Below are 26,249 nucleotides of genomic sequence, written 5' to 3'. Positions count from 1 at the left end.
GGCTGAGGAGCTGGCAAAAGCTCTTGATGTTCTCCTTTCCCGCCACCGCACCGAGCTGGAAGATTTCGCAAAAGCGCACAACACGAAACTGGAGTACATCCAGAAACTCACCTCTCAGTCAAGCCACTACAAGCAAAAACGAGCCGTCACGATTCAGAACGCAAAGTTACATGCAAAATCCCTGGAGGTCAACGGAGGTATGTACATAACCCACCACTACATCAAGCTACATGTTAACAGCTCTGTTCAAAGATCTTGAACTCGGGGATAGGATCAAGGTGAAGGAACTTCGTCAACTAGTACATGATGACCCTACCTACCAGAACCTTACCACAGAGGAGGAAGAACGGATGAAGCAGGATGTCTTGGAGCTTCGTGAGCAGAGGAAAACCGGCGCTCGTCCAACAAACAAGTCAGCAGCCCAAGACTACCGTGCGCAGATGACGCAGATGAACAATGAGGCGCGTCGTCCTCTCATCTCACTTCCTTATTGCTGACGCTCTTCAGATAAGTGCACTGTCTGACAGAACAGGAGCTGCAGTCGTCGCTTTCTTTAGCCGCTCCAACCTTGAAGACACGTTTGAGCCGAACTGGATTTGCTCTCCCAATGCCGCAAACTTCTCTCAAGAGGCAATGAGCTACGGGATGTGGGACATTGCCCGGCTGTTGGAGCAGTGGGCATGTGCAAAGGCGAAAGGTAGCCGCACCGTCGACACACTCTCGACGATGCAGAAGGAATGCAGCGCGATCATCAACGGCACTCTCAGTAAGTCTTTTATACCGTGTCTCGTCGTTTCTTTGAACTAAAGCTACTGAACAGAAACGGTTTCGCAATCACGACAGGCCCTCATGAACTACGCCAACTACGATACGAAGGTCGTTGAACGATACCAGACCAAGCTCATGGGCTGGACCTACCGTGAATTCAAGAGCCCGTTCGACATCCACACCATCGACGATGTTCGCACATTACTGGAGGCACTTCAATGCGGTAGGTGCTGTTGGGTAAGGATGACCAGAAGCGACATAAATCACCACAAAGATGACGTTAGCAAGAGAATCGCAGCGGGTGAAAAGGTGGGGAAGGCAAGGCAGCCGAGGTCGGACAAAGGTGTCAAGAGGCCGCGGAAGAAAGCACCAGGGACAGGGGAAGGCGAGGACGATGGGGCCCCACCAGCGAAGAAGCAGAAGAGGGGGAAAGCCGTGCCCGAGACGCGCGCTACGACAACCAAGAAAGCGCCCAAGAAATCCAAGAAATCCCAGCTGCCCCCCACCCGTCCCACCAGCAACGAGTTTGTTGAGAGCGATGCTGATGTTGATAGTGCCTAGCTTACTCATTGAATGCCGTATGCCGTGTACCCTCCCCCATACCCTACAACAACATGATCATCACCTCCATACATATGTCTTTCATAACCTTGCTGTAAAAAAATGCCATTGATCTACATACCACTGTGTTACACAAAAAAAGCGAAGGGAATGGATTGTTATTGAGGGGGATACACGTTGTCGGCGTTGCGCACGACGAGCTCGACGCGTTGCCATCAACAACGGTGAGTAAGGGTTCTTCGTGATGACATCGAACCCTTTATGGGCAGGAGCGCAATGCCGCCAAGTGCCAAACACCGGTGACTGGTATTCATGGTTGCCGGTGAGCACAGGTAAGAATTTATTATAAAGTCCCTACGCACTACTGGTAGTTATTGCCCAGAGCGTTACAAAAGCCATCTTTGATCGAACTAGACAGGAACAAGCATATCTTGTTCCTGTCTAATAGGACCAAATAGGTGGGGTTCACAGGTGCTAGTCAAGCAGGTTCTTGTCGCCATCATGAAAAGCGTTTCCTCATTTTCGTCTTCTTTCTTTCTCCTATTATCAACCCCCCTGCGCGCCTTCGCGGTAGACTCTCTGGATTGGGTTCATCAAGGCTATGTCATCCAACAAGCTCAGCACTACTCGATCGGTCGGACATTTACTCGCGACGCCCAGGAAGCCATCATTCACGGTGCTAATAATTATTCCCGCCTAGTCCCTTGGAGTTCGTACTACATTTGGTTTCTACCCGCCCTGTCTAGCTGACTTGTGCCAATGCAGGTGTGGCGAACATGAACAACATTTTGCCACCCAGCAATGATTCTCATGATTACTTGAGCTGGGCGCCTTAGTGAGTCCAATTGAAAGCCTTTTATATGCCATTCGGGTAGATGTTTGAAGACGACAGTCACTGGCCAGATTGTAATTGGTGTGCAAAGGCAAAAGCGTTCTCAACGCCGGTAGATGGCAAAGAAAATCGCGCGGAAAAAAAATCCTTTACGGCCGTCGCGGGCGAGCATATACCCAAAGGAGACCACAAGCCGCGCGACAGTAGTTCGGCTGTCTTTTTACGCCACGGCCAAGCAATGAAAGACCGCATAACAAGATACAAACATGCTACGACTCTTCTACTTAATCGAAGCTCCGAATTGCCATCTCAGGACGAAAGTGAACCTTTGAATAACCCTCAAGCACACTTAGAACCGTTTCCTATGCCAGTTCCTTCGACTACTGCTTTGCAGGATCGCTCTGCTTCCTCTGGTCGAACGGCAAGATTATCTCGAGCTGCGACGAAAACATCCAAGGGTACATGCACTCCGTCACCTGCGTCAAGCATGCCCGCAAGTGCGAGTAAGTGATGATGTTGTCTGTTTGAAGGTTTCTTGATCTATTGGTAGCGTGGACTACTTGCCCATATATCACTCTCGATGGCCAAGTCAATCCTGACGTTCGAACTCTCAACGGTCCTGTTGCAATCACTTCTGTTTCTCAAGCTGTACTCTATACCGCTGTAAGTTACGGCCTGACAAGATTACCTGATTACTCTCGTCGAGCTGCTCAATGGATCGATGCCTTTTTCTTGTCCTCTTCGACAAGGATGAATCCGCACATGAAGTTCGGCCAAATCGTTCGAGGTCCGGGACCTAGCGGTCAACTAGGAACTTATACGGGTATTCTTGATCTTAGAGGCCTGGTCAAGATAATTAACGGAATCCTTATCCTAAAATCTTCTGGAAGCCCAGATTGGACCGCATCAAGGGACCAAGAGATGCGTGCATGGACTCTTCGATACATTGCCTGGCTGGAGAACAGTTCAATTGCCAAAATGACGGCATCTCGCGCTAAGTTACATTGACCACTCAACTTCTCAAGCAGGTGCACTAACGGAGTGAAATCAGCAACCATGGTTCGTTTTATGTCTCACAACTGGCAGTTACCAAAATACTCGCTGGTGATCAACAAGGGGCAATTGACGTTTTGCAGCATTTTTTCAAAAGTCAGTTCAGGGATCAGTTAGCAGGATCGGGAGAGCAACCATTCGAAGCAGTGCGCACCCGCCCATTTCATTATAGATGTTTTAACATCGAAGCACTGATCGTGAGTGTATTCGATTTGACTCTTTTAATTGCCCTCAGTTGGCATACAAGACAAATGCGAAAATCGGGGATTTTCTGGGTCTTGATCTCTGGTCTACACGGTCGAAATATGGGGCAACGATCCAAACAGCAGTAGACTATGCTATCAAGACAAAGCCAGACGATGAGGACGTTCATGAACTTGTACCTCATGTTGCGTCTGTTGCCGCGGCGTATGGCGATCCAGATGGAAAATACGCGGCTTTTATGTCGAAGACGATGGAAGACTACGAATCCAAGCCTTTCTGGTTCTATGATCAAACTCAGGCGCTGCCGAATTCTCCAGCTGCAAGGAAGACTAAAAGAAGACAAGACAATGTGGTGTTTGGGCCTGTGATTGAGTTTTCATGTCCAATGGTGTTTGATAAGTCGGACAAAGTGGAACTTGACATGGGAGTGTATACGACATGTAACGAGCTACGGGCATTTTACGAGTACTAGAGTTGTAATACTAGAGTGAATTATTTTGTTGCAAACCTGTATTGTGTTTGGAATAGAGCCATGGAACAAACAAAGAGCGCAGTCGTCAACGGCTTTGCAGCAACTTTCTCCTCAACAATGTCCGACTCTGCTTCAGGTTCTGTCGACAAGTCCGTCCAAGTCAAGCTTGTTCTTCTGGGTAACTATCTCTCATCTCATTCGGTCATCACACTCATTTGCTTTTGACAAAGGCGAGGCTGCTGTCGGAAAATCATCCGTTGTTCTTCGATTTGTACGCCTAAAGCCTTCTTCTTTTACTTTTTGCATTAACCTCTCGTCTGCCAGGTTTCCAACGAGTTTCAGCCAAACAAAGAACCCACCATCGGAGCCGCGTTCCTGACGCAAAAGTGCCGCTTGGAAGATCGCATCCTGCGATATGAAATTTGGGACACTGCTGGGCAAGAGCGTTTTCATTCATTGGCTGTGAGTTACACAGTCGGGGTTTTTTTTTCCCTTTCCATAATATCACCTCTCCCTTACAGCCCATGTATTACCGCAATGCTCAAGCTGCAGTTGTCGTATACGATGTTACCAAGGCGAGCAGTCTGGAAAAGGCAAAGTCATGGGTAAAGGAGTTGCAACGGCAGGCCAACCCCAACATTGTAATTGCGCTGGCTGGCAATAAAGTAGACCTTGTCCAATCCTCGGCTTCGTCCTCTGGAACATCTCCTTCGCTGGATTCAGAGGACGAAGCAGACGATGCTACCGCAACGCCAGGAGAGACCCCCGGATCGTCCGGAGACCCCGAAAGTCTGCGTCAAGTGCCTAGAGAGGAGGCTCAGGCGTATGCATCTGAGGCTGGCTTGTTGTTCTTCGAGACTAGCGCTAAGACAGGAGAAGGCATTGTTGACATCTTCACTGAGATTGGTAAGTTTCCTCCGGAACTATATTCTTTTGCTGTACTGAAAGAGGCCGTCTTAAGCCAAGAAGATTCCCATCGAGCACATTCTAGCTGCAACCAGAGGCAGTTCGGGGCGCCCAGGAGCGAGTGGTAACCGCACAGAGGGTACACGGCAACAGGGTGTGAACCTCGATGACAATGCACCAAAGCCCAAAGATGCCTGCAATTGTTGAGAGGTGCATGTCTTTTGGCGGCGGTGGCTTATCTATCTACGCATGCGTGACGATTTTCTTTATTTTACGAATTCCCCGCCTCTACAAACAGTCGGCTATCACCCTCACCTCGTTTTATTTAGTCCATTGTAATATCCGTTCAGTAAATATATCATTTTAGAGTACGCTGTAAACTGTCCAGCCAATTGTATGACGCCATGTTTTGAAACTCCCATTATCTTCAGTCGACGTATGGGGGTGGCCGCGCTACGTGTTCCTGATCATGGTGTGGTGTTAGATACGGAGGCGGGGCATGTCCGTCGGATGACTGAGCACTTTCAGATGGAGCTACAGACGTAGGAGTGTGCAATCTTGGAGGTTCCGCGGGGTGGTAAGGTGGACGTGAGGGTGGTGGCGAGGAACGGGATGGCGGCGTGTGTCGAGCGACAACTGGTGACCTAAAATCAGAATCAATTGACGGAGGAGGGTCTAATGGATCATCCATCGCGGGCGGAGGCGGGGGAAGTTGCTCCCTTTCCTCGCCTCTTCCCTGTTCTGTTTGCTCCAAAACTAAATTAAGAGCCTCGATTGCTGCATGAGTTGACTCGGAGAGATCTGTTAATGGCGTCAGATCAGTGTCCCTGTTGGCCATTTCTAGACTGGGAGGGGGCGTCAATGACCGTCGCATATCTTCAGAATGACCGTCAAACTGCTGAGAAGCATGAAACCCGAAGAGAGTTCCTTCACCGGGAACGAACTGTGCAAGAGGGACCTGAGTCGTAGAATTGTCATGGTCATCGGGAAGAATGATTTCATTCTCAGACTCCAAAAAAGTGGGCAATCTGGACGAGGTTGAGGCCCCGGCCTCCGCAAAGAAGAAAGGAGGGGGAGCGTCACGCTCTTCAAAAGGAGGGGGTGCGCCCGCAGAAAGCATACTCGGACCCGCTTCACCCTCGGAATAGTGAGGAACAATACCGTCGGATTCTTCACGCCGAATTGTTTTGGCGGGTGGCCGATCGTGTTTTTTCTGATAAGCCTCGTCAACTGCATGTGAAACCTCGGGAAGTGGAGCAGGCGGTGGAAGGATGGTGACGGGGATGATCAGGGTAGAAATCCGTTCAGAGTGGCTAGTCGTATCGACGAATGATACGTGGATCCTGAGATGAAATGATACAGAGTGAAGGAGCGTTTCTTGAGAGATCATGGCGCTATCCGCATCGCTGTTCGTGCGTCCATATTGGTCAGATTCAGAAGATGGGCTGGGAGACCAGGGTTGGTGTAAAACGAATCGCAGTTGAATAGGGCGGGAAGAATGAAATCGACAAGATGCTCCAGATCTGGCGATGGTTGCTCTGTAAGAGGAACCCAAAAACAGTGGCGAGAAAGGGGCCTTCGAGGAGGACGCCGGGGTGGGCGTGTCGAGAACATTCAACTCTGAAAGGCCCTGCGCCATTTCATGTTCAAAGGTAAAAGTAGCATCTGACAGAGACTCGGAATCAGAATCCTCCTGCTCCTCCTCCTCAAGGCACTCGCGCTTAACCTTGACAACTCGCACGAGTTCCGCCCGTACATTACGCAGCCTTAAGCCTTGTTCCACCACCGTCTCCCTCGTAGGAGGCGGGATAGTGATGTACAATGGAAGAGCTTCTCCGGATGTGAAAGTAGTTCGAGGGGTTTGCACCTCAATACGTGTTGGTACGTCCAATGCATGAACCTGAGGTAAGGCGGGCAAGGAGTGCAAATGTGAAGAGTAACGTCGTGTGTGAATGGTTAAGGTCTTGGAGAGAGAGGGTAAGAGTGGATCTACGGGGTGAATAATTGCGGTCAGGGTGCTCGCTAGCGTCGAATGGGGTGTCTGAATAGACTGGGGGGTATCCGGCATCAGAGGGAGAGAGAAAGGGAAGATCGACGGAAAGGGGCCGACGTTGTCCTGTGCGGAGTATAGCTCGAGGTCGAATAATGCAAGCTCAATTTCATGGTGATAAGCAGATTCGAATGTACGCAAGGTGATGGTCCTAGATGCCAATAAGCAGGTTTATTTGCGCAAAGCGTTGACCTAGAAACTCACACACGATTCCAACGAGTAGAGTCTACGCCTTTGACTTGGAGTTCTCCCTCAATTGTTGCTCGCTCACCATCGGCGCCAAGGAAACCATTTTGAAAGTTGACTGCATCCGCTGTGGGTACGAAAAGGATCTGCGGTTCTGCTGAGGAGTCAACCTCAACTGGATCTTGCTGGGAGTAAATTGGAGGAGGGAAAGACTCTGCCATTGAGGAGAATCCTGGACATTGCAGTGCTTGAATAACTTGATCAGTTTCGGCAAACGGCTATCATACGTCACGTGTACAAGGTATAACTACACAACTAAGATTCAAAAACATTCCACTCGTGCAAGACTTTCCAGCTCATTAAACATCACTTCGTCCCCATGCACCTCCCTTAGCATCAGTATGTCCCATGCCACATCTCGGTGCCCTCCAAGAAGTCCTGTTCCCTTTTCGAATCCGCTATCAGTAGATTCCGAAAATCCCATTCCAAATGATAGGATAGGCAAGACGGATTCAGATGAGTTGTCAAACGCATCTCGCCCATCGTCCAAAACTTTCATAGCTTCAATGGCCCGTCTGGCACATACAAAGAAATACACACGACCATCTGGGTTAGGGTTCATGAGGAACTTTTGAACCATGCGAAACATAACAGCTTTGAATCCCAACGCTCGGTCTTCTTTGATCTTCTGCTTCAGCTCTGGAGGGGCCAAAAAAACTAGAGAATAAATCGCCATGATGGTCTTCTCTAGGTAGCTGAGCCACACGTCGCGTGTCATCAAATGGAAGTCTGCGTCGACTACAGGAAGTCGGTGAACGATTGACTCGAAGAGACACCAAATAGATGTTTGGGAAACTGCTTTGGTCAAGACTTGACGATTAACGTCACTTTGATTGAGCTTCGTAAACACCTCCAGCGCAATGTCTGCAAGCAGAGGCGGTTTTAAACTTGCATGAGCAGGCACCCCAGCGAGCTGTACACAGGCTAGAGGCGATATAGCTTCATTGGGGTCAGTGAGGTATGAGGCAACGAGTTCGAATGCACGCCTCGCTATTCTGTAAGTGGACTTGTACGGAGATGAAGCGGGAGACAGATTGATCGAGCCGGCAATGTTTGCAAGGGTGTAAAGAGCATCTTTCCTGACAAATACGAGATCTGAGAGCGAAAGGTTCGGAGACGCAGGGGAAGGTGGGTTGCCGTCAACGCGTACCACACTGCAGATTCTGAGCATGATGTCCACAAGTCTCTCGTGATGAGAGATAAATTCCCTGTTGTCCTCGATGACGGATAGATTGCGGATGATGTTTAAAATTGTCAGGACAATGTTGCCTGGCCGCTGTCGCGGTCCAACTTTGAGGTCTTTTGAACCCTGGTGTCGGGCCAGCGGGGCAAATGGATGGGTTTTATCGTCATAAACGATGTTCACCAGTTCGTAATTTGTGGTGAAGCAGACATTGCCATCATGAATCTCCGAGGGTGAATCCGCTTCGGGGTCGCCAAAAGCTTGCTCTTCGAGAAGATCAAGAATTTCGTCCATCAAATCGACGCATTGAAAGATAGGAAAACCCGAACCAGGGGTCTGGCCCCGCATGGTCGATAGCAACGTCAACGTGGTCAAAGCATATGACAACTCGGTCGATAATTTGGAGCGAATGGACATTGTGAGAGCCTCGATGTCGACCGTGCCCCAGTCATTGATATCTCGCAGCGGCCGTCGCTGTGGCAAGTTGGCCCACTCAGACTCGATGGCTTTAAAGTCGCGACCACCATATGTGTCGACTTCGCGAGCCACCGGAACATACTCAATTTTTCGCCGGGATTGTTGCTGACGAGACCGTGGCGGCACCGACAACATGGAGGAGGTTTGAGGATTAAGAGCAGTCTCTGTGGATTGATGGTCAACGCCAGCAGCCAACTTGAGAGATTTCGTGTTAGAGAGCCAAAATATTAGTTAAAAAGCGTGCTTACAATTTGATTGTCTGGGGGCTCTGCCCAGGCACATGAATCAATAGGGCGAAACTCTCTGAAAAAATAGCGAACTTACCAGTTTTTTGCCTGGCTCGCTTACTCTCTCCCCCACCCACGTCCAACTTTCGTTTAATGCCATGAAGATCCTGATCCAATAAGTTCAAATCGGGACTGTGAGCGCTAGGTTGCATAGATTCTAAGCCATGCGAGGGCCCGGAAGTAGCCTGCTGACTACTGAACGCGACGGAAGGTGGTCTCTGGTGAGGAGTTTGTGGTGTGTGTCCAGGTGTATAATGTGCGACGCTGCTACCGCCAGCATGTAATGCATGCGTACCTGGCCTAACCGATCAGTGCCCGAATCGGGAATAGTCAACAAAAACTGCGTACCAGGTACGGGTGGCCGGCTCGGACCAGCAGAAGAGACGGGCGGGATTTGTTGAGAATGTTGCCTTGCCATTTGAGCTTTCTTTTGTTGCTCGTGCATGTTTTTCCTGTACATCTCCTCAAAAGGATAGCAGATTGCCATGTAATACTGCGACAACATCACTGCTACTGATGTCGAACCGTTTAGCTGCTCTTGAGGGAAATGTTCTGGAAGATCAAATTGTGGAAGAATCGCACTCCAGCCATCTGAACTATCGAGCTGTGGATGTAAGCATTAACGGCAGAGCTATTGAGGTGGCGATAAGGGGACGCACAGAATGACCACCTCCGTTCTGAAAAACAAGACCCCAGAGCTTGAAAAGATCGACGTCCTTGCCTGCTAGCCTGAAAGACCCAACTTCTCCAGAAGATTCGATCATAGACCAAGGGGACGTTGAAGGGTCATAGTTGGCCGAAGCTATGCCTGTAAGAGAGGGAGGCAGTGGTGTATTCCTCTTGGCCATGATGCTGTGCAAGCCGTGAAGAAAACTTTGCTGTCTTTGCTTTAGAGAGGTCCCCTGATTGTGAGTTCGGGCGGGAGTGGAGTGTGACATAGCTGGATCGAGGAACGGCGGGTTGACGGTAGAGCTAGGTGTAGAGGATGTACTATGGTTATTCGGAAATTGGAAATTGGCATTCACAGAGGCGGCCAAAATGTCATGGTTGCCAGCAGGGTAGTTGACGGGATTGTTGATTCCTGAAGGGTATGGCCCCGAACTTGTTCCACCACTTCCAGGAAGAGATCCAGAGGGGCCACGAGCATTTGCCGCCATTCTTGCATGGCTCACGTTCAACGCAGCCATTTGTTTAGCAGCCTGGGATGCATCTAGGTTAAAGTAGGAAGGAGAATCTGAGCCAGAAGCTGGAGTAGGCATGAAGGGTGGTAAGCCAGATTGTTGTTGCTGCCGCTGTTGCTGTTGTCCATTCTGTGGACTACAAAGAATGGGAATTAAAACGAAGGGGCCAGAAGAGAGAAAATGTAACTCGCAGCATCTCCTCCGAGAAAGCTTGGCTACGTTGATGTTGTTGACAGCAAGTATGCCACAAACAACAGATGCTTGCAAAATATACTTGATGAATAAATTCAATTCACTGAGTAATAAGCGAGCGCGACAATGACCGCCTTGCAGACGAGTTGTTAAATAAAATCGGGGCGGAGGACAGCGCAAACAACAAGCACCTGTGGGAATTCTTTGTAACAAATAAATACTGTTTTTCTTGCAAAACTTCAAAGAACAAACATGTCCGAAATCGACGACATTTTCGCATCCAAAGGCAAATCAAAAACTGTTCCTTCTCCGTCCACTTCAGTGTCCCTTCTCAAGGCAAAGAAGAAGGCGAAAAAAGCCAGATTGGCTTCTGCTCACGATGATCCCCCAGATGCATCATCTAGCACCATAACTCCAGCTTCAAAAAAACGGCCCCCTCCAGAGACTGTCGTAGATACCTCTGCAAATGTGCCAAGTCTGAAACGCCAGAAAAAGGAAACGGGACCAGGGAAAGGTAGAGTACGACAAAGTACAAAACCCAAGTCAAGTGAGTCGGATGGTGGTCTCTTCAAAGATTCCAGGGGATCTGGTGCCCGTACGTTGTGGTCTCATATTTTCAGAGCTTATCTGATGCTTTCTCAAGGCCGAACGACGGACGAGGGCTGGTCAATATACAAAGAAGATGAACTGGGCATACGTGACGATGGGGGTGGTAAGCAAACACTTGTTCCCCATGCACTTATTTCACACATCGGTTGGAATCAGACACACTGCTCTGCCCCTTTGATTGCGATTGTTGTAAGTTTTTCATCCAGTCAAAAGGTGGTTGACTGATGTACAGGCCAGGTTTCTGACGCCTCCCCATACCATATCCATATACATCATGAAATTGTTGATCTCTTCCCTCAGATTTTGTGCGAATATGCGAAATTTTGTTATATTACGAACCTTCGGCTCTTTCGAAGCCTCACCGACCATCGAATCCACGATTGGTAGAGGTCAATTTGTAGCCAACATCGATTCCTTCTCTGAATGCCCTGCTTTTGTCATTACCAACACACAGCTAGTGCACCAAATAAAATCCAGGGATGTACATACATTGCATGGCTCTCCATTGTGTCAAAAATGAAACTTTCCATGAGAATGTATGCTTGCTTATTTCAAGGTATAAGGCTTCGGGATCCCAAGGCTCGTCGTTCTAGTTACATAAATGCTAGTCTCGTTCCCGACGTTATAGGGTAGGATCAAGCACTGTCCAGGAGGGAGATAAGATCCCATCAGCGGACTTTAAAGTCGGAGGCAAAAAAATGAGAAAATTCACGCGCAAGATCCTGCCCTATAAGAGTTATAGGGGGCGGAGTTCTCATACCTGTGGCCCATAGCAGCTGCTATCAAAATTCCCTATTTGGAAAGTGATAGCAGCTGCTATCAAAAAATCCGAAAGCGGATTTTATAGCAGCTGCTATCAAAAAAATCTGTAAACGGAAATTGACAGCAGCTGCTATCAAATCCGGTAAATAGTTCCCACACCTGTCTGCCTTGTCTCATATTTCGCATTTTCACCATTTTTTAGTGCTCCACTTAGTGTTTGAAAGTTAGGTTAGTTAACCGGAAAATAACCGGAAAATAACCGGACCTAACCGCAACACTAACCTAACTGCGGTTAGGGTTAGTTGATTTCGAAAATGGAATAACCGGTTATTTTGTGGTTAACTAACCATTAAATAACCGGTTATAACCAGCCCTATTATACACCTTCAAAACGCACTTGAGAACATCGAAAACGCTTAAAATTTGACTAAGTTACAGTCAAATCTCTAAAATATCACTCAAATGTGTAGACTTTCAAGGATAATTGCATAAATATGTCAATTCTTCACCGATTTTAGCGTTCTTGGGCTCGTTTTAAAGCTAGAATATGCAGAAATAATATCTATCAAGATACATATGAGCATATTTGCCTTGTTATAACCGATTCTTTATTTTTCGGTCCTAACCGGTTAGTAACTGCAAATAACCGACCGTAACCAGTTAGTTGCGGTCCGGTTAGGTTATTTTAGGTTTCGGGACAAAGGCTAACCGGTCTCAGTCTCGGTTAGAGCCCCTGGGCACCCAATAACCGGACCTAACCAGACTTTCGAACACTAGCTCCACTTGTTACAGCCTTTATGTAGATACATCAGTAGTCTCAAAAAATTTACCACTGCATCGTAATACCCCAAAGCAGCCAAACATTTCAGAAAATACCTCAAAAGTGCAATCATTCACCAGCAAATTCTTCAAAACTAAATTTAAATTCAATGAAACTATAGAAATTGCACATGAAACTGTAATAGTTCAAATCTTATGTATCCTCCAAGTTTCAGAAGATTTGAATGTGTTTCCATTGCATAATACATGAAGAACAGCTGTATCATTCAGTGGGGTAGTTTTTCGCTAAATCTGCAAATTTTGACAGAGATTCACTAGAGCTTTTTCCATCTTCTTCAAAATTCAGCATGAATGTAGAGAATAATAGATATGTAGCAGCTTGATCATGAAGGAGATTTTAATATACAAATTGGCTTGTTTTTGCCAAAATCAGTCTAGAATTTTTTTCTTCTGGTTATCACTCTCACCAGGTTGACTAGAAGACCAGTCTGAACTGTTAGCCTTGCAGCCCTAATGGACCCATTCAGAAAGCCTGTGAATTTTGGATAATGAAAACAAATGAGTATCAACTAGTGCCCAAAAGAGTAGAGGACATTAAATATTCTTTTGAAAATCTTCATTGATGGGATGTTTCAGGCTCAATTGGGACTTTGATCACCTTTTGCTAGGTTTTTTTTGGCAGTTGATTACTGATTGATACTTAGAAAATATTATTTTATATACAGGATTTGTATGATGGCTGCAACACTTCTTGGCATCCCAAAAGTCTGTAAGCAGGCAAATACCTGTCACTTATAAATATAGTGCAGCCCTAATGTAATTCAGTATACAGCCTATTTTTTGGGATTTTCTGGATTTTTTTATCATAGGAAAGTGATGCAGTACTATGTAACAAATCCCTCCTTTTTTCCTTTTTCCTCTTTCCTTTTTGGGAATTTTACTCTTTTTCCTTTTATATTCCCACAACTATGATACCAGGGCCAACATCTGGTGCATTTTGATAAGTAGGAAGGGGTTAGGCTCGTGACCATCCATTTCTTCAAACTCTGCAAGCTCCATTCAAGTCACTTTTGAGATTCCGCCGAAAACCTTAATTCCCGAAATGGTCAAACCTCACATGACCTGTGGGAACGATGCCCAAGCCCACGCTCACAAACCAGCAACTAAACCACACCTATATCAAACCTATACCATCCCTTTCAGAATCTCGCGCCCGTCAACCCGTCTCAAGTCCAACGCGACAAATCCTGCAACCAAAAATCTGCCCAACATCGGTATCACAAACAGAAACCCCGACTACGCCAACCACATCCAGCGAGGGTGCGAAAACGATGACTCCAACGCCGAGTGCCCAACCACGCCGTCAACGACAAAAGCTGCCAGCAGTAAAGACAAGAAATTGACTGCCCAACGCGCATGATAGGACTTGGACACTGCCCCATCCATTCACGCAAGTCCGACACCAACGACGGGTCGGGTGAATTCCAGCACAAGCGACCACGACGCGATACACATGGCAGGGCGTGGGATGGCGCCCCTCCAGGTGGGAAATGGTGGGGCTGGGAAGCTAGGGGATCCAAGTCGCGACTGGTATGTGGCCAACTACTTCCCCGCCGTTACAAGATGTTGCTCTAGTAGCATAGGTATTACAGATTTGCTATTTTGGATTGCCGTAGGTAGTTACTGTACTCACTCCCTTGTAAATATTCTTTATATTAGAAATATATTGGTGCCAAAACTGCAAAAGCAACCACTTATTTCACAGAAGATGTACTTGGGTACTTATGAGTTCGCGCGATACGTGTTTGGGTGCGGGCTTTGGGCCAACATCACATGGTGACGCTCCTTTTTAAGAAATAAGGTTTTCGGCGGAAAGTGATCAACTCATTCAAGTCTTATTTTTCGCAGTCTGCCTGATGTTTGACCCCACAACAAAGCCACAACAAGTGGCAAACACCTCAGAACGACTGGCTAGCGACAGTGTTGTCTTGACCTGTTTGACCCCGTCAAGAAAAAGGTCAAGTCAAAGGGTCAGTCAAGAATTGACCAGGTCAGTCAAAAAAGGTCAAGGGGTCAATGTCACGCAGAAGTCACGTTGACCATGATGACATAATGTAATTCAGGACAACGTAGTACCTAGTACAAGTGTCAAGACAAGCGTAGCAATAATGACATTGGACACGGAAGGGGTACCGAATACGCTAGCTCAAAGTGGGAGGGCATGAGTGCTGAAGCGCTGAAATCTGTAAGCTGTCATGCCCTCAAAGTCGCATCTGTGGAACCACTCTGACATAAATTTCCAGAACAAACACACACATGCTAAAAAATATCATGTCGGCGTGTACATCTGAGCTAAGCAAGCAGCGGATCGTGAAGCTTGCAGAAGGGAAGAGTGCCGGCCTGAGTCAATCCACAACGGCGCACTCACAAGATAGCTCATGCCGACCTTTTTTAGTATATCCCAAGCTTCAACTGCAAAATCGGAAAAAGGGTTGGTAAGTATTCTATTGAATTTGAGGTAGCTACTTTATACTGAAGACATTTCTCGTACTTCAAAACTGAGTCTACCTTGAGTCTAACGAATCTCTGCAAGTGTAAATATGAGGCACCCTCTCGGCCGCGCTTTCCGTTATCCCACGAAAACTCTTGACCCAGGTCAGTCAAGAATCTTGACTTGACCCCCCTTTTTTGACTGACCCTTTGACTGACCCGGTCAATGACAACACTGGGCTAGCGAGTCTACAGTCGTGGACAAACAAAGACAACAAATTTGATATCTCGGCCTCCAGCCAATATTTTGGCAATATTTTTTCAGAATCTTGATCAGCTCATCGAAATATGTCGAAAAACACACGTTTGAAGTTTTTCCCACAAGTGGATGTGTTTCGCCAAATTTTTGGTCAAAATTTTCGAAATATGTAGCCCCAATTCAGGGTCCTAGGTGACCAAATTTACCTCAAAGTGGCTCATGATGGAGTTGAATTTCTGAAAATGATTTGTGTGTCAGCAGGGTGCCCTTGGCCACTGTAATTCTGGTAAGCACTCTTCAACTGAGACTTAAGGGTCTCTGGAAGGCACCGAGCGGGCCCTGATTACCGATCAATTTCTATTTTAGGTCATTCTTTTCGAATTTATTTAGCCAAAACGGCTTGACAGAACCTTCCAATATTACAGGATCATTTGCCTCTCATCAAAAGCAGTCGATTGCACTATTTTTCGTGATTTTTAGACCAATTCTCACAGTCCTGCCAAATTTTGAGGGCCTAAAAACCTTATTTGGAAGTTTATGAGGGAACGGCTCGATAAAATTTGATAAAATTGGTATTGTTGGAATCGTCTCATCAATCCGCGTTGATTAAGACTATTTTCGAAGAATTTGGTGAACTTTGATATTTTTGGTTGACTTTGTTTGTCTGCGACTGTAGGAAGGGGTAGGCTCGTGTGACAGGCTCGTAACACACCTCATCCTTGTCAGCTCCAAAATTATTTCTGAGATTTATAGCATGCTTTATCACCAATAAAGTATAAAATAACTGAGCTCTACAACTTAGCTTCATTGCGCGCAAATAATCATAGTTGAAGGAGGGTACGAGGTCCTGTGTTCGTGTTTTGTTCGCTTTTTTTGCCTCTGACTTTAAACTCCGCGGACCGCCGGACCGGACCTCTCTACTCGAGTTTAGAATTATTTTTACTGTAGTCTAATCGGGCACACGGGTGCCTAGGGGACGTAACACATCTCCTCTCCCCGAGATATTCCTGGTCTCTGAGACCAGCGTTTCAGGTTGAGCAGAGTCGAACTTTCCTCTCTCTTCCTCCTACCCCATCCTTCTGAGGTAGCGGTATCTTGCATTCATATTACAACTCTTAGTTGCATCAGATCAAATCCTCATCATTTCATCTCATGTCTACTGGCAATGTCGTTGATGCAACTCCTACTCCTCTTGAAACTCCTATTTCTGGTGGTAACAACGACACTACTCAAGGTGGTAACAACGGTGCGAGTGATCAACAGCATCCAGGAACAACTTCCGGTGAACAAGGTTCTGGTAATCGCCGATCCTTGTCACCGGAATCTGGGCAAAGTCGAGTTCGAACGCTTGGGAATGCCCCAGTTTCTATCGCTGCCCTTGCTGCTTGCAACAAGCCAATCGAAGACTTTCGTGCCTCAAACATCTCAAAAGCCACAGCACTTAGCCGAATCTACACCACACTCACCGACGCATTACCAGCAGACCCGACAGGAGTCGAAGAGGCCTTTGCGCGCTATATCGTCATCCTTGAAAACCACGAACACCACCTTTCCGAAGCCAAACGCCGCAGCAATAGGCAACGTTCAAAATCACCTGTTGAAGAGCAATTTGATGAGGAGGAACTGTCTCGCCCAACGAAACGTGCAAAACCTGATGAGTCTCAATACCCATGGGTTGTCTCAGATTTCATACATTCGGTCACTTTATCCCCTTCCCCCACAGCTTCACTCGACCTCCTCAAACTGTATTCAGTCGACCCTAAGGGCACGAAGCGATCCCTCATCAACTCACCCACATGCCCTGAATTCCCAGACTCCGAATGGACGAACATTCTTGCAGGTCGCGCTGTCAACCTCGACACGGTACTTACAGGTTATTACTCGACATCCAATAATGACGAGCGCATTGAGTCAATCGGTGATCTCAATATCAAATTTGGAACCGTTGCCCCAACCAAAATTGTTTCAAGTGCGGGGGAGTGGACAATCGCTTGGAATAGAGCATCTCGCGCAACGTCAATGGCTTTCCCTCATCGTGCGGGAGAACTGGCCAACTATGCTGAGTACATCATCGCACTTTTTGCAGCAACTGATATCCTGTTCCATGACCGAGTTATTCTTTTCGACAAGGCTGTTCGCCGTCGTGTCGGCAGCCGACGTGATCTCGAGCTCACTCATTTCGACAAATTTGCCGATCTTAGAACCGCACACATGGATTCCATTGGTGCAGCTGTTGTGCAACGCTTACCTATCTCAAAGGTACCCTTGACTTCACGCAAGAAACAGGAGGCATGCAACCGATGGAATGAGGGGCTGTGCTTGCTTGATGGCAGCCAGTGTCGTCGACTCCATGTTTGCAACAAGTGCTCCAAGGGTGGCCACAAAGGACCTGAGTGCCCGTCCTCCCAGTAATTTCATCCCTGATATGTCTCGACCCACCTCTTCCGATGTTACGCATTGTTACCTTTATCTGCAGCCCCCTCGATCACCTATGCTGGGGGTAATTAATAAATGATTTCTATTTCACGTGGTTCTCGCCAACCCCAGCGTGAACCATGGACTCTTGATCGTCTAGTTCATGAACGGTCAATTGCATTGGGGATGTCCATTGACAACTCTTCTCACATCACATACACATCAGCCCTGAACTCATATCTCACGTTCTGCAAAATCCACAAGTTCGATATCACACCCACTGAACAAACTCTCAGCTTTTACGCTGTCTACATGTCATCACATATCAAACCCTCTTCCGTCAATTCTTATCTATCCGGGATCTGCAATCAGCTTGAACCTTTCTTCCCGGATGTGAGGAAAACCCGCAACTCTATGCTTGTGTCACATACTATGACAGGATGTCAACGCCGCTTTGGAACTCCTGTAAAACGAAAATGCCCACTGTCAACCACTGATCTGCAAACTGTCATCTCTGCCATAGGGTCTTCCACTTGTCATGATGACAAGCTATTCCTCTCAATGCTAGAGACAGGTTTCCATGGCCTCATGCGTCTTGGAGAGATTACCTTCCCAGACAAAGTTGCACAGCGCAATTATCGGAAAGTTATCCTCCGGCACACTGTTGATATCACCGAGAAATCCTACTCATTTTGGCTGCCTGGCCACAAGGCCGACCGCTTCTATGAAGGAAACTTGATTATCATCGAAAAGACAAACCTCCCAACCGACCCATACTCATTTTTCACCTCATATTTACAATCACGAGACACCCTTCATCCGTTAAAACCTGAACTTTGGTTGCGTGAGTCTGGCAGTGTGCCGACCCGCTCCTGGTTCATGAAACGACTCCGTCGTTTCTTCCCTGCCGATATTGCAGGCCAATCTATGCGTGCTGGAGGTGCCACTTCTCTTGCTGAAGCTGGTGTACCTCCCAACATCATCAAGCCATTGGACGATGGGCATCGGATACCTTTCAGATCTACATCAGAAAGAATCCTGTTCTTCTCCAAGCTATGTTATTTGGGCACCCTGCCCACCAACCAGCTACGAACATTTGATCTTTTGACTTTTTTCATTTAACATTGGACTATTTTCTGACTTGTACTGCCTCAGATTTTTATCCCGGCCTCTTACAAACATCACTCCACTCCACTCCACTCAACTTCTTTCTTCCTTTTTCAAAAGACACTTATATAATCTCCCCCCCTTCCCTTTCCCTCACTCACATTTATAGGTAATAGGACATCGAGGCCGTGAAATACATTTCTCGTGGGTTGCCCTCACATCGAGGCAACCCTGTTTTTGCCTATTATCTTTCATTTCTATTCAAGATTATGGACCTTCTTCCACCCTTGCACGATTAGTCGAGTTTAGAATTATTTTTACTGTAGTCTAATCAGGTGCACGGGTGCCTAGGGGACGTAACACATCTCCTCTCCCCGAGATATTCCTGGTCTCTGAGACCAGCGTTTCAGGTTGAGCAGAGTCGAACTTTCCTCTCTCTTCCTCCTACCCCATCCTTCTGAGGTAGCGGTATCTTGCATTCACCCACCCTCCTGCTCCCTCTTTTCTTCTTCATCTCGTCCGTTTGTAACGTAGAGGATCAGGACATCGAGGCTGTGAAATACATTTCTCGCGGGTTGCCCTCACATCGAGGCAACCCTGTTTTTGCCTATTATCTTTCATTTCTATTCAAGATTACGGACCTTCTTCCACCCTTGCACGATTAGACATCTGGAGCCGAGATTACATAAATGCATATTACAGTCACTTGAGACAGCGATGAATATGTAGGGCTAAATATGTATAAACATATGCTCTCAAAACTGCGGGATACGCTGTAATCTCTTTTGTTCTGATATATTTGATCTCAATTTCTAAGTTTGGTGATGGAATTGTGCATCCATCATATGCATAAAACAAACTTACAATAAAAAAAGGGATCAGATCCAAAAAATGAACAATTAAATATGATCTGAATTCATATTTGGAATACGCTTAAATCTTGGCCCAGGAAGTTCAGCATATTCTAAATATGAGTTTAGATCATATTTATTCATTCATTTTGTGGATCTGATCCCTTTTTTTATTGTAAGTTTGTTTTATGCATATGATGGGCCACATATGTGTAAACATAGGCAATAAAAACTGCAGAATAGACCAAAACCAGTGTTCCCCCAACATATTTGCTCTCAACTTCTAAGTTTGGTGATGGAATTGTACATCCTTCATATTCATCGCTGCCTGAAGTGAGTGTCTTTCACTACTGCGTGAATCATAATTTCGTGTTTGCTTCTGTTGTACCTGTTACCCTCAGGGTTTTTTGTCACTGCAAATTGAACATCTGCAGGTCAGCAAATTCACGAGGAGAATGGGATTCTTCTTCATGCCAGATGATTATGTATCCAGAGACTTGAGTTGTCATGGGCAAGGGCTAGAGTGAGGTCGGACGCTGGTTCACTCAAGATCCCTAAGAAAAACTCATCCGTTCTGGGCCAATGTGTGACAAAAAAACCCTGAGGACAACAGAAGCAAACACGAAATTTACGATTCATGTGTGCAAACGGCAGTGAAAGAGTAATACGATGCCCTATCAGTACTTCGGCAGACCCTCTCAGTCGGCACTTTCCTGATCTCAAACTTTCCACAAAACATCTTGCCACAAAATTTGAGACAGGGCCTCCTGGGTATAATCCAACCTAACTCCAATTTTTTTCGTCAAAAGAAAACGAAGAATTGGCGAAGTTCTGTTTTTTGGCCAGTCACGGAGGGCATGTCAGCATTGGAAAGTATGGCGATCATGTGTGACGATCTGTATGGCCGGAAACGTGACATTCGACACGTGATGTTCAAATATTAGTTCTGCATCGTGTCGCGTCGCATTGCACGCTTCACCATGCTCCTTATTGACCTAGTTGAGCAGCTCAGAGGTCATGCCGTGCTTCAAGAGATCTCCCTTAGCGTTGTTATGACATTTTCGTAGGGATTGTCATGGCTAACTCCGGGGTATTCCCAGGGTTGTACCCATACCTGTCAGAACTTGTACCCGCGTCCACGGGTGTGGGTTTTTGCAGGTATGGGTAGCGGATTTATAAAATCCCAGGGGTACCCCAACCTGCGGGAGGGTACGCCTCCATAAATGACCAATGAACCTCGCAAGGGCAGTGCGAGTGTCAATTGACACTGCCGTGCATCCTTGCGAGGATCGGAAGATCAGGGGAATGGCAACTTCACCCCAGGATTTTGACAGCATAGGCAGGGTTGGTCTGCGAGGCGAGGTCCGTTGGTGGAAGTCGACGTTGTGGGGAATGATACATGGTGGGTTCTTGGGTCGTGGTGCTGTTGTGATGGTCGGTCGGCAGAAAGAAGGGGAGAGTTTGCGGGCGCACCTTGCATACCCACCCTCTCATTGTGGCTATCCTCAACATGCCCTTTCACGCCTGCTCTTTGTGCTCGTTTCGACAGGTTGCTAGAGATGGAGTAGTTAATAATTAGAAAATAAAGAGAAATGCCAGGGGGAGCTCACCTGGGCCCGTGTCCGCTCACGTTTGTGGGCAGTCGTCTTCGTTTGTGGGCGGTCGTTTGCATTCGTGGGCGGGGGTCGTCGTGTCCTGGGTGCTCGTCATTTGTTTGTGGGTGTAGGGCTCGTTCGCCGGCGGTGGACGTCATTCGTGGGTGGGCGGGCTGCTGTTCATGCGCGGCACTGTCGCTTGTGTTGTTCGTGGGCACGTGGGCTCGTTCCGTGTTGTTGTCGTGCTGTGGCATCGTGTTTTCGTCATGCCGCATCGTTCGTATGTTGCCAGGTTGCTGACAGCAACATGGCCTCTGCATCTGGAGTGAGAGGGGCATGGGAAACATTGGTAGGCACTTACCTGAACGACCTGGACAGCAAAGACGGCATGCGTCGTCACTGTCTGGACGACGTGGCACATCTGCCACGTCGTCTCCACTACCCACACGGCCACGCGCTAGTTTTGTGACATGGCAATCCCGGGTTGTTGCTGTCGTCGTCCGTGTGTGCCGGGGTGCTTGTGGGAGGTCGTCGAGGGTAAGTAGTGGGTGGACGTCTTGTCTTCCTAACCGGTGATGCAGGACCGATGTAGCCGCCAAACATTCCGCCAAACATTTCGCCACATACACCGCCAAACATTCCAATTCTGACATTTTTTGCAGTCACGGTCTGTCACATTCATCTGCCAAAAAATGTGACATTTGTGACCGCCGACTGAGAGGGTCTGCCGAAGTACTGATATAGCATAGTAGCTGCAATAAAACTTTCCTCCGATATTTACTCTTGCGAAATGTCGTCCAAGATGAGAAGAGTTCTATGCTTATGATGGGTAACTTACTACGATGCTAATCAAAAGCCGTATAACACCTCAATCATCGTCATCGTCGTAGTCCACCAAACCCACCCGAGGTTTTGTGAGTTCGTTCCCAAAGGGATCGCCGTTTGCCAGTGCGTTCTGTATTTCAATTGCTTTTTTGCTACGTCTCTCTTCCGCCTTCTTCTCGTCTTCAGCTTTCTTCATGCAGTATGCTTTGCTGCCCACCACTTTTTCGGGGTTTTTGCATAATTTTAGGCGTCGATCGACGTCTCGCACAGCATCTACATTGGGGTTCCGTCCGTGGGAGGTGATGAGCGATTTGATGTCCTCTAGAAGGCTATCTAGAGCAGATGATTCTGAGGGCGCCTTGTTTTTCAACCAAGCAATAGAAATAACAGGGGCAGCAAGAGAGAATGCCGCGAGAGCGATTTGAGAGGGTGTGTATATGAGTTCTGCATCGGTTAAACGGGACGCTCGGACGTAATTTAGTGCCGCGTCATACACTTCAGAGGGAGGATTGGCTGGAGAATCGGGTAAGTTCTGCGTAAGAGCAATGTTACGACAGATTTAGCTTTTAATGATCTTAAACATACCTGTATGTCCAGCCAGATACCCCATAAGGCGCGATGCGCGTGCCATACAGCAAACTCAAAACCCAAACTTTGCGCCACCAGAAATTCCAAGTCCAGGACGTCCGAAGGCTCTGTTTTGGGAATGTGTGTTGTGTACGTCTCAAGAGATATTGGGTTGTTGGTGGTTTTGGTCGCAAGAAAAAGAGTGGTAAGCCTGGGTGGTCAATTGAGTATTCAGAAGAGAAAACGATGAAAAGCGGACTTGCATTACATTTTTCGGGTGCCAATCCATTACCGTATTTTTGAGGTAAAAGCGCTTCAGATAACTCACAGCAGTTGCCTCAACTTCCTCTGGAAATCTGAAAAAGCCGCAGAGTTGTGTGACCTTGGTGATATAGAGTTTGACCAACAAGTGTTCTTCGTCAGGGGTCAAAAAAGATACATTTGTGGAGGATCCTGGCTATCGGTGTCTAAGCGATATATCATGGTAGTGATTAGGGGAGGCTACCTCATCGGCCTCGAAGGTATTTCGGATGACGGCGACTGCCGCTTGGTTCAAAGAATTGCGGATGTGAGTGAGTTGCTCTGCTGAAAATCTCCAGTTTTTAAACTGGGTGCTTGCTTCATACAGAGGTTTCTTCTCTGAGGTTGTTGTTGGTGACGATGACATGTTCCATCAGTTTAGTCAACAGGCAATAACAACACGCTATGTAACGAACGATGTCACAAATCACATGCCCTTCAACGTACCTATTTAAGGTGTTTACCCCAAATCATTCGAGTTCTTCCCCTCTCCCACAATTCATCAGCGAATGGCACCAAAACGCAAGTCAGACGCTTTAGAAGCGGGCCTACCCCTCGAAGACCTTCACGAATCCACTTCCAAAACCGACCAAAACGCCCATCTCACAGTTCAAGTGACGAAAAAGGCGCGTGTATCCGACGCGTCGGGATCTTCCAAGGGCTTGGACCAAATCTCTAAGCCCACGACATGGAAGGACATGGTGCTTCCCGGAGAAGATGAAGTGCGCATACACCCCGTGACCTGCTTTGTTGTCTAACATTTCCGTCCTTAGGGTACCGTTCCCGTATAGTAAGACAAGCCCTTTGAAGTTGTCCTGAGGTCGACTGATCCAGTTGAAGCGACGACTGCGCCGAAGTTAGGCGGAAGATTCGATTGCTGCAAAAAAACCCCGGATGGAAGGTGATGATGTTCTCACACCACACCACGCATTTGTTCATCGTTGACTATGTAGGTAACTCATTGGCTCAAGGAAATTGGTGGCATCAACAGCAATTCCTTCGGACGCTTCAGTAAGACATAATTCGTTGACTCTATGCACGCCCAACCCCTCATGAATGTTCAGTGAAAGAAAAAGGTCGCACAGATGGCGCATCTAACGGAACTTACCTCGCTGCGTATGTGTTCTTACTGCTTTAAGTCTCCGCCCACGTAATGCTTCGCCAGGTATATTTATTTTGAGAAAGTGAGGATTTTGGAAGGAAAAAAGAAAACTGCTACCCGTCAGGATAACGAGATCTCGCAACCGGATGGCTTCCCCCTTGAGAACAGGCGCAAACAATGGGTATTTGTTGGCAGGTAAAGTTTTGTCGGGGTCAAGGCTTGTTGTAACTCTTGTGATCCCAATTGTCCATCCTTGATGAATTCCGCATATTCTGGTTACTTTTCTTCTTGGTTACGTTTCCAATTCGTTATCCATTCCGCAATCCGTGCAACATTAGCCTCCAAATCTTCTGTGTTTTCGCTCTTCAACTCCACAACGATTTCGGCAGGATACGAAGACCTCGCTTCTTCTAGTACAACCTCCATGATCTCTGCTTCATTGTTCTCCTGAATTTTCTTCAAGGAGTAGCCCCTGCAAGTTTCGTATATTGATACCAAGTCGAGTGAACAATTGGATCACCAACCTCTTCTCAAGCCGATCCCAAATTGTTGAATGGTCGCACCGCAAGACGACCACCAGATCTGGCCAGCGTTCCGGAAACATCTCGCATGTGTGCCAGTCCAGGATAACGCCGCCCTCTGCGATGATGGGCTCCAATTCATCAAGTAACTATATCCAATGAGCACTTTTCTTGCACTTTGTAAATCTCGTGAACCTACCCTGTCCTCATCAACAGTATAGCTTTCCCATTCTTGATCGAATTCTTCGTAAAGCTCTTTTTCTTTTACCCATTCGCCCACATTGATATGCCTCAATGGCAAGGCTGCTTCTTCGACTAAAAGCTGAGCATGGGTAGACTTCCCAGTTCCTGGTGTCCCTGTGATGACGATGACTGGTCCTTTTGCCATTGAAAAAAGAAGAAATTAGGTCGGAACTGGCGTTTTCAAATTAGGTAATGTCATCCCAAAATGGATTTTGACGAGAACGACGAACTGGTCGCTGTCCTGCCTATTCATTACTCTGCCGCCCTCGCTCCAAATGTTCAAATGCATCAGTTTCCGCTTCTATTGCGACCCCTGGAAACACCTCCCTCTGCAATTTTGAGTGGCAAACGTATATCTGCAAGGATCAAGCCAAATGTCGGAAGACTGGAAATCCTCGTTCCTGCAGATACTCGGCCCGAAGTCTGGAGCGTCGAAAAATCGAGGGACTTTGGATCTGCTCGCGCTGAGGACGATCACGAGAAAAATCAAGCGATACAAAGCAAGGGAGGGGAAGACGAGGAGCCGAGGTTGAGTGAGGTGCGACTCAGAAGTGAAAATATACCGCAGAAAGGGACACACATGTTAGGCGTTGTCCGCAATGGTAACATATTCTGCCCTCCTTCGTCCATTTTTTTTCTTACGCCAGGATTGCTGTAGGAAAGCTACATCTCCATCCAATCAGTGAGACCCACCAGCTTCGGCCAACGCTAACATATTTGGACATACTCTCTAAAAAGACTCGACGTTCCCGCGGCACAGGATCAGGCTCTGACTCTGATGATGGTCCTCCTCCGGACCCCGACGAACCTGCGCCTCTGAACACAATTAAAAAAGAAAAGAAAGCGGTCGGCGAGGCGAAGGAGGTGCATGTATCTGCACGCAAAACGGATGACAAGGCTGGAGTCTCTGCTCAAGGAGGTCTTTCCGCTGTAAGAAGAGAGATGCTTCAAATAATTCGAGCGGAGGAAGATGAAGCCTGGGACACTTTGGAGTTTTGTGATCTGAATGTAAGTTCCAACCGCACCCTTTAGAGCCTGTCCCGAATCATTTTCAGACGCAGTCATCGGGCGATGCATTCGAAGGAATTTTCTCACAAAGTAACGAAATTTTGCGGTGTCAAACAAATATTACTGCGTTTCTGAAAGAGATACGGGGGCTGTAAACGCTCTTCGAGTCATAGGCAGGGTTTTTATCTGGGTCATACTTAGAGGAGTGGGACTTTTGACCGATCTTCTTACCTCGTGCCTGCTTGTCGAAACATTTAAGCCTGCTCAGGGTTTTGTGACGATCTATGTTGTGCGACTGTGACGGCATTAGCTCGCTGCTTCCTGAAATCAAACTTGCAGTCTTTATCTTTCTCCCCGCTTTCTACGATTCCCTTTGTTTGATGCAGGGCGACAGCGAAACAGA

At 47.3% G+C, this 26,249-nt stretch overlaps 13 protein-coding genes across 13 annotated transcripts in view; 8 read left to right on the top strand and 5 right to left on the bottom strand.

Annotated features, from left to right (window-relative positions):
• The window catches only part of LACBIDRAFT_320606 (uncharacterized protein), a gene marked incomplete at both ends in the record, with an annotated part of 1,473 nt that extends 144 nt beyond the window's left edge, over window positions 1-1,329 (top strand). The window contains 5 exons of the mRNA XM_001873835.1: window positions 75-197; window positions 241-432; window positions 542-766; window positions 821-991; window positions 1,043-1,329. Of these exons, the coding sequence (XP_001873870.1) occupies window positions 75-197; window positions 241-432; window positions 542-766; window positions 821-991; window positions 1,043-1,329 (998 nt within the window). The remainder of the gene's footprint in view (window positions 1-74; window positions 198-240; window positions 433-541; window positions 767-820; window positions 992-1,042) is intronic.
• Window positions 1,330-2,105: 776 nt separating this feature from the next.
• Window positions 2,106-3,890, top strand: LACBIDRAFT_242982 (uncharacterized protein; the record flags this gene model as incomplete). The annotated part of the gene is made up of 6 exons (XM_001873834.1): window positions 2,106-2,164; window positions 2,222-2,273; window positions 2,475-2,481; window positions 2,712-3,159; window positions 3,213-3,411; window positions 3,462-3,890. The coding sequence occupies 6 exons, from the start codon at window positions 2,106-2,108 to the stop codon at window positions 3,888-3,890; spliced, it is 1,194 nt and encodes a 397-aa protein (XP_001873869.1).
• A 60-nt stretch (window positions 3,891-3,950) lies between these two features.
• On the top strand, window positions 3,951-5,003 carry LACBIDRAFT_300799 (uncharacterized protein; the record flags this gene model as incomplete). Its single annotated transcript, XM_001873833.1, has 5 exons — window positions 3,951-4,068; window positions 4,121-4,161; window positions 4,215-4,352; window positions 4,412-4,796; window positions 4,852-5,003. The coding sequence occupies 5 exons, from the start codon at window positions 3,951-3,953 to the stop codon at window positions 5,001-5,003; spliced, it is 834 nt and encodes a 277-aa protein (XP_001873868.1).
• Window positions 5,004-5,223: 220 nt separating this feature from the next.
• LACBIDRAFT_300798 (uncharacterized protein) lies at window positions 5,224-7,253 on the bottom strand (the record flags this gene model as incomplete). The annotated part of the gene is made up of 2 exons (XM_001873222.1): window positions 5,224-6,997; window positions 7,051-7,253. 2 exons carry the CDS (start codon window positions 7,251-7,253, stop codon window positions 5,224-5,226), a joined length of 1,977 nt encoding a protein of 658 aa, XP_001873257.1.
• A 101-nt stretch (window positions 7,254-7,354) lies between these two features.
• LACBIDRAFT_300797 (uncharacterized protein) lies at window positions 7,355-10,416 on the bottom strand (the record flags this gene model as incomplete). Its single annotated transcript, XM_001873221.1, has 6 exons — window positions 7,355-8,947; window positions 9,001-9,020; window positions 9,077-9,334; window positions 9,388-9,643; window positions 9,699-10,356; window positions 10,412-10,416. 6 exons carry the CDS (start codon window positions 10,414-10,416, stop codon window positions 7,355-7,357), a joined length of 2,790 nt encoding a protein of 929 aa, XP_001873256.1.
• A 228-nt stretch (window positions 10,417-10,644) lies between these two features.
• On the top strand, window positions 10,645-11,511 carry LACBIDRAFT_300796 (uncharacterized protein). Its single transcript, XM_001873832.1, has 3 exons — window positions 10,645-11,007; window positions 11,056-11,210; window positions 11,259-11,511. Exons 1-3 carry the CDS (start codon window positions 10,665-10,667, stop codon window positions 11,406-11,408), a joined length of 648 nt encoding a protein of 215 aa, XP_001873867.1. The 5' UTR covers window positions 10,645-10,664; the 3' UTR covers window positions 11,409-11,511.
• Window positions 11,512-13,665: 2,154 nt separating this feature from the next.
• On the top strand, window positions 13,666-14,914 carry LACBIDRAFT_320601 (uncharacterized protein; the record flags this gene model as incomplete). The annotated part of the gene is made up of 5 exons (XM_001873831.1): window positions 13,666-13,948; window positions 13,987-14,153; window positions 14,545-14,613; window positions 14,704-14,808; window positions 14,867-14,914. 5 exons carry the CDS (start codon window positions 13,666-13,668, stop codon window positions 14,912-14,914), a joined length of 672 nt encoding a protein of 223 aa, XP_001873866.1.
• Window positions 14,915-16,464: 1,550 nt separating this feature from the next.
• LACBIDRAFT_300794 (uncharacterized protein) lies at window positions 16,465-17,724 on the top strand (the record flags this gene model as incomplete). Its single annotated transcript, XM_001873830.1, has 1 exon — window positions 16,465-17,724. One exon carries the CDS (start codon window positions 16,465-16,467, stop codon window positions 17,722-17,724), a length of 1,260 nt encoding a protein of 419 aa, XP_001873865.1.
• A 3,040-nt stretch (window positions 17,725-20,764) lies between these two features.
• On the bottom strand, window positions 20,765-21,701 carry LACBIDRAFT_300793 (uncharacterized protein; the record flags this gene model as incomplete). Its single annotated transcript, XM_001873220.1, has 4 exons — window positions 20,765-21,108; window positions 21,159-21,238; window positions 21,296-21,594; window positions 21,642-21,701. The coding sequence occupies 4 exons, from the start codon at window positions 21,699-21,701 to the stop codon at window positions 20,765-20,767; spliced, it is 783 nt and encodes a 260-aa protein (XP_001873255.1).
• A 447-nt stretch (window positions 21,702-22,148) lies between these two features.
• On the bottom strand, window positions 22,149-23,339 carry LACBIDRAFT_242480 (uncharacterized protein; the record flags this gene model as incomplete). The annotated part of the gene is made up of 4 exons (XM_001873219.1): window positions 22,149-22,637; window positions 22,691-22,883; window positions 22,918-23,129; window positions 23,178-23,339. The coding sequence occupies 4 exons, from the start codon at window positions 23,337-23,339 to the stop codon at window positions 22,149-22,151; spliced, it is 1,056 nt and encodes a 351-aa protein (XP_001873254.1).
• Window positions 23,340-23,481: 142 nt separating this feature from the next.
• On the top strand, window positions 23,482-24,273 carry LACBIDRAFT_300791 (uncharacterized protein; the record flags this gene model as incomplete). The annotated part of the gene is made up of 6 exons (XM_001873829.1): window positions 23,482-23,694; window positions 23,746-23,762; window positions 23,813-23,873; window positions 23,926-23,983; window positions 24,037-24,088; window positions 24,138-24,273. The coding sequence occupies 6 exons, from the start codon at window positions 23,482-23,484 to the stop codon at window positions 24,271-24,273; spliced, it is 537 nt and encodes a 178-aa protein (XP_001873864.1).
• A 77-nt stretch (window positions 24,274-24,350) lies between these two features.
• On the bottom strand, window positions 24,351-24,983 carry LACBIDRAFT_228884 (uncharacterized protein; the record flags this gene model as incomplete). The annotated part of the gene is made up of 3 exons (XM_001873218.1): window positions 24,351-24,546; window positions 24,599-24,744; window positions 24,795-24,983. 3 exons carry the CDS (start codon window positions 24,981-24,983, stop codon window positions 24,351-24,353), a joined length of 531 nt encoding a protein of 176 aa, XP_001873253.1.
• Window positions 24,984-25,043: 60 nt separating this feature from the next.
• Window positions 25,044-26,001, top strand: LACBIDRAFT_300789 (uncharacterized protein; the record flags this gene model as incomplete). Its single annotated transcript, XM_001873828.1, has 3 exons — window positions 25,044-25,440; window positions 25,497-25,846; window positions 25,900-26,001. 3 exons carry the CDS (start codon window positions 25,044-25,046, stop codon window positions 25,999-26,001), a joined length of 849 nt encoding a protein of 282 aa, XP_001873863.1.
• Between the last annotated feature and the right edge of the window lie 248 nt (window positions 26,002-26,249).

This window comes from Laccaria bicolor, genomic scaffold (genome assembly GCF_000143565.1).
Source record: "Laccaria bicolor S238N-H82 LACBIscaffold_1 genomic scaffold, whole genome shotgun sequence".
Taxonomy (NCBI): Eukaryota; Fungi; Basidiomycota; class Agaricomycetes; order Agaricales; family Hydnangiaceae; genus Laccaria; species Laccaria bicolor.
Note: the sequence above shows the minus strand (reverse complement) of the source record. Positions and strands in the feature narration are given on the sequence as shown.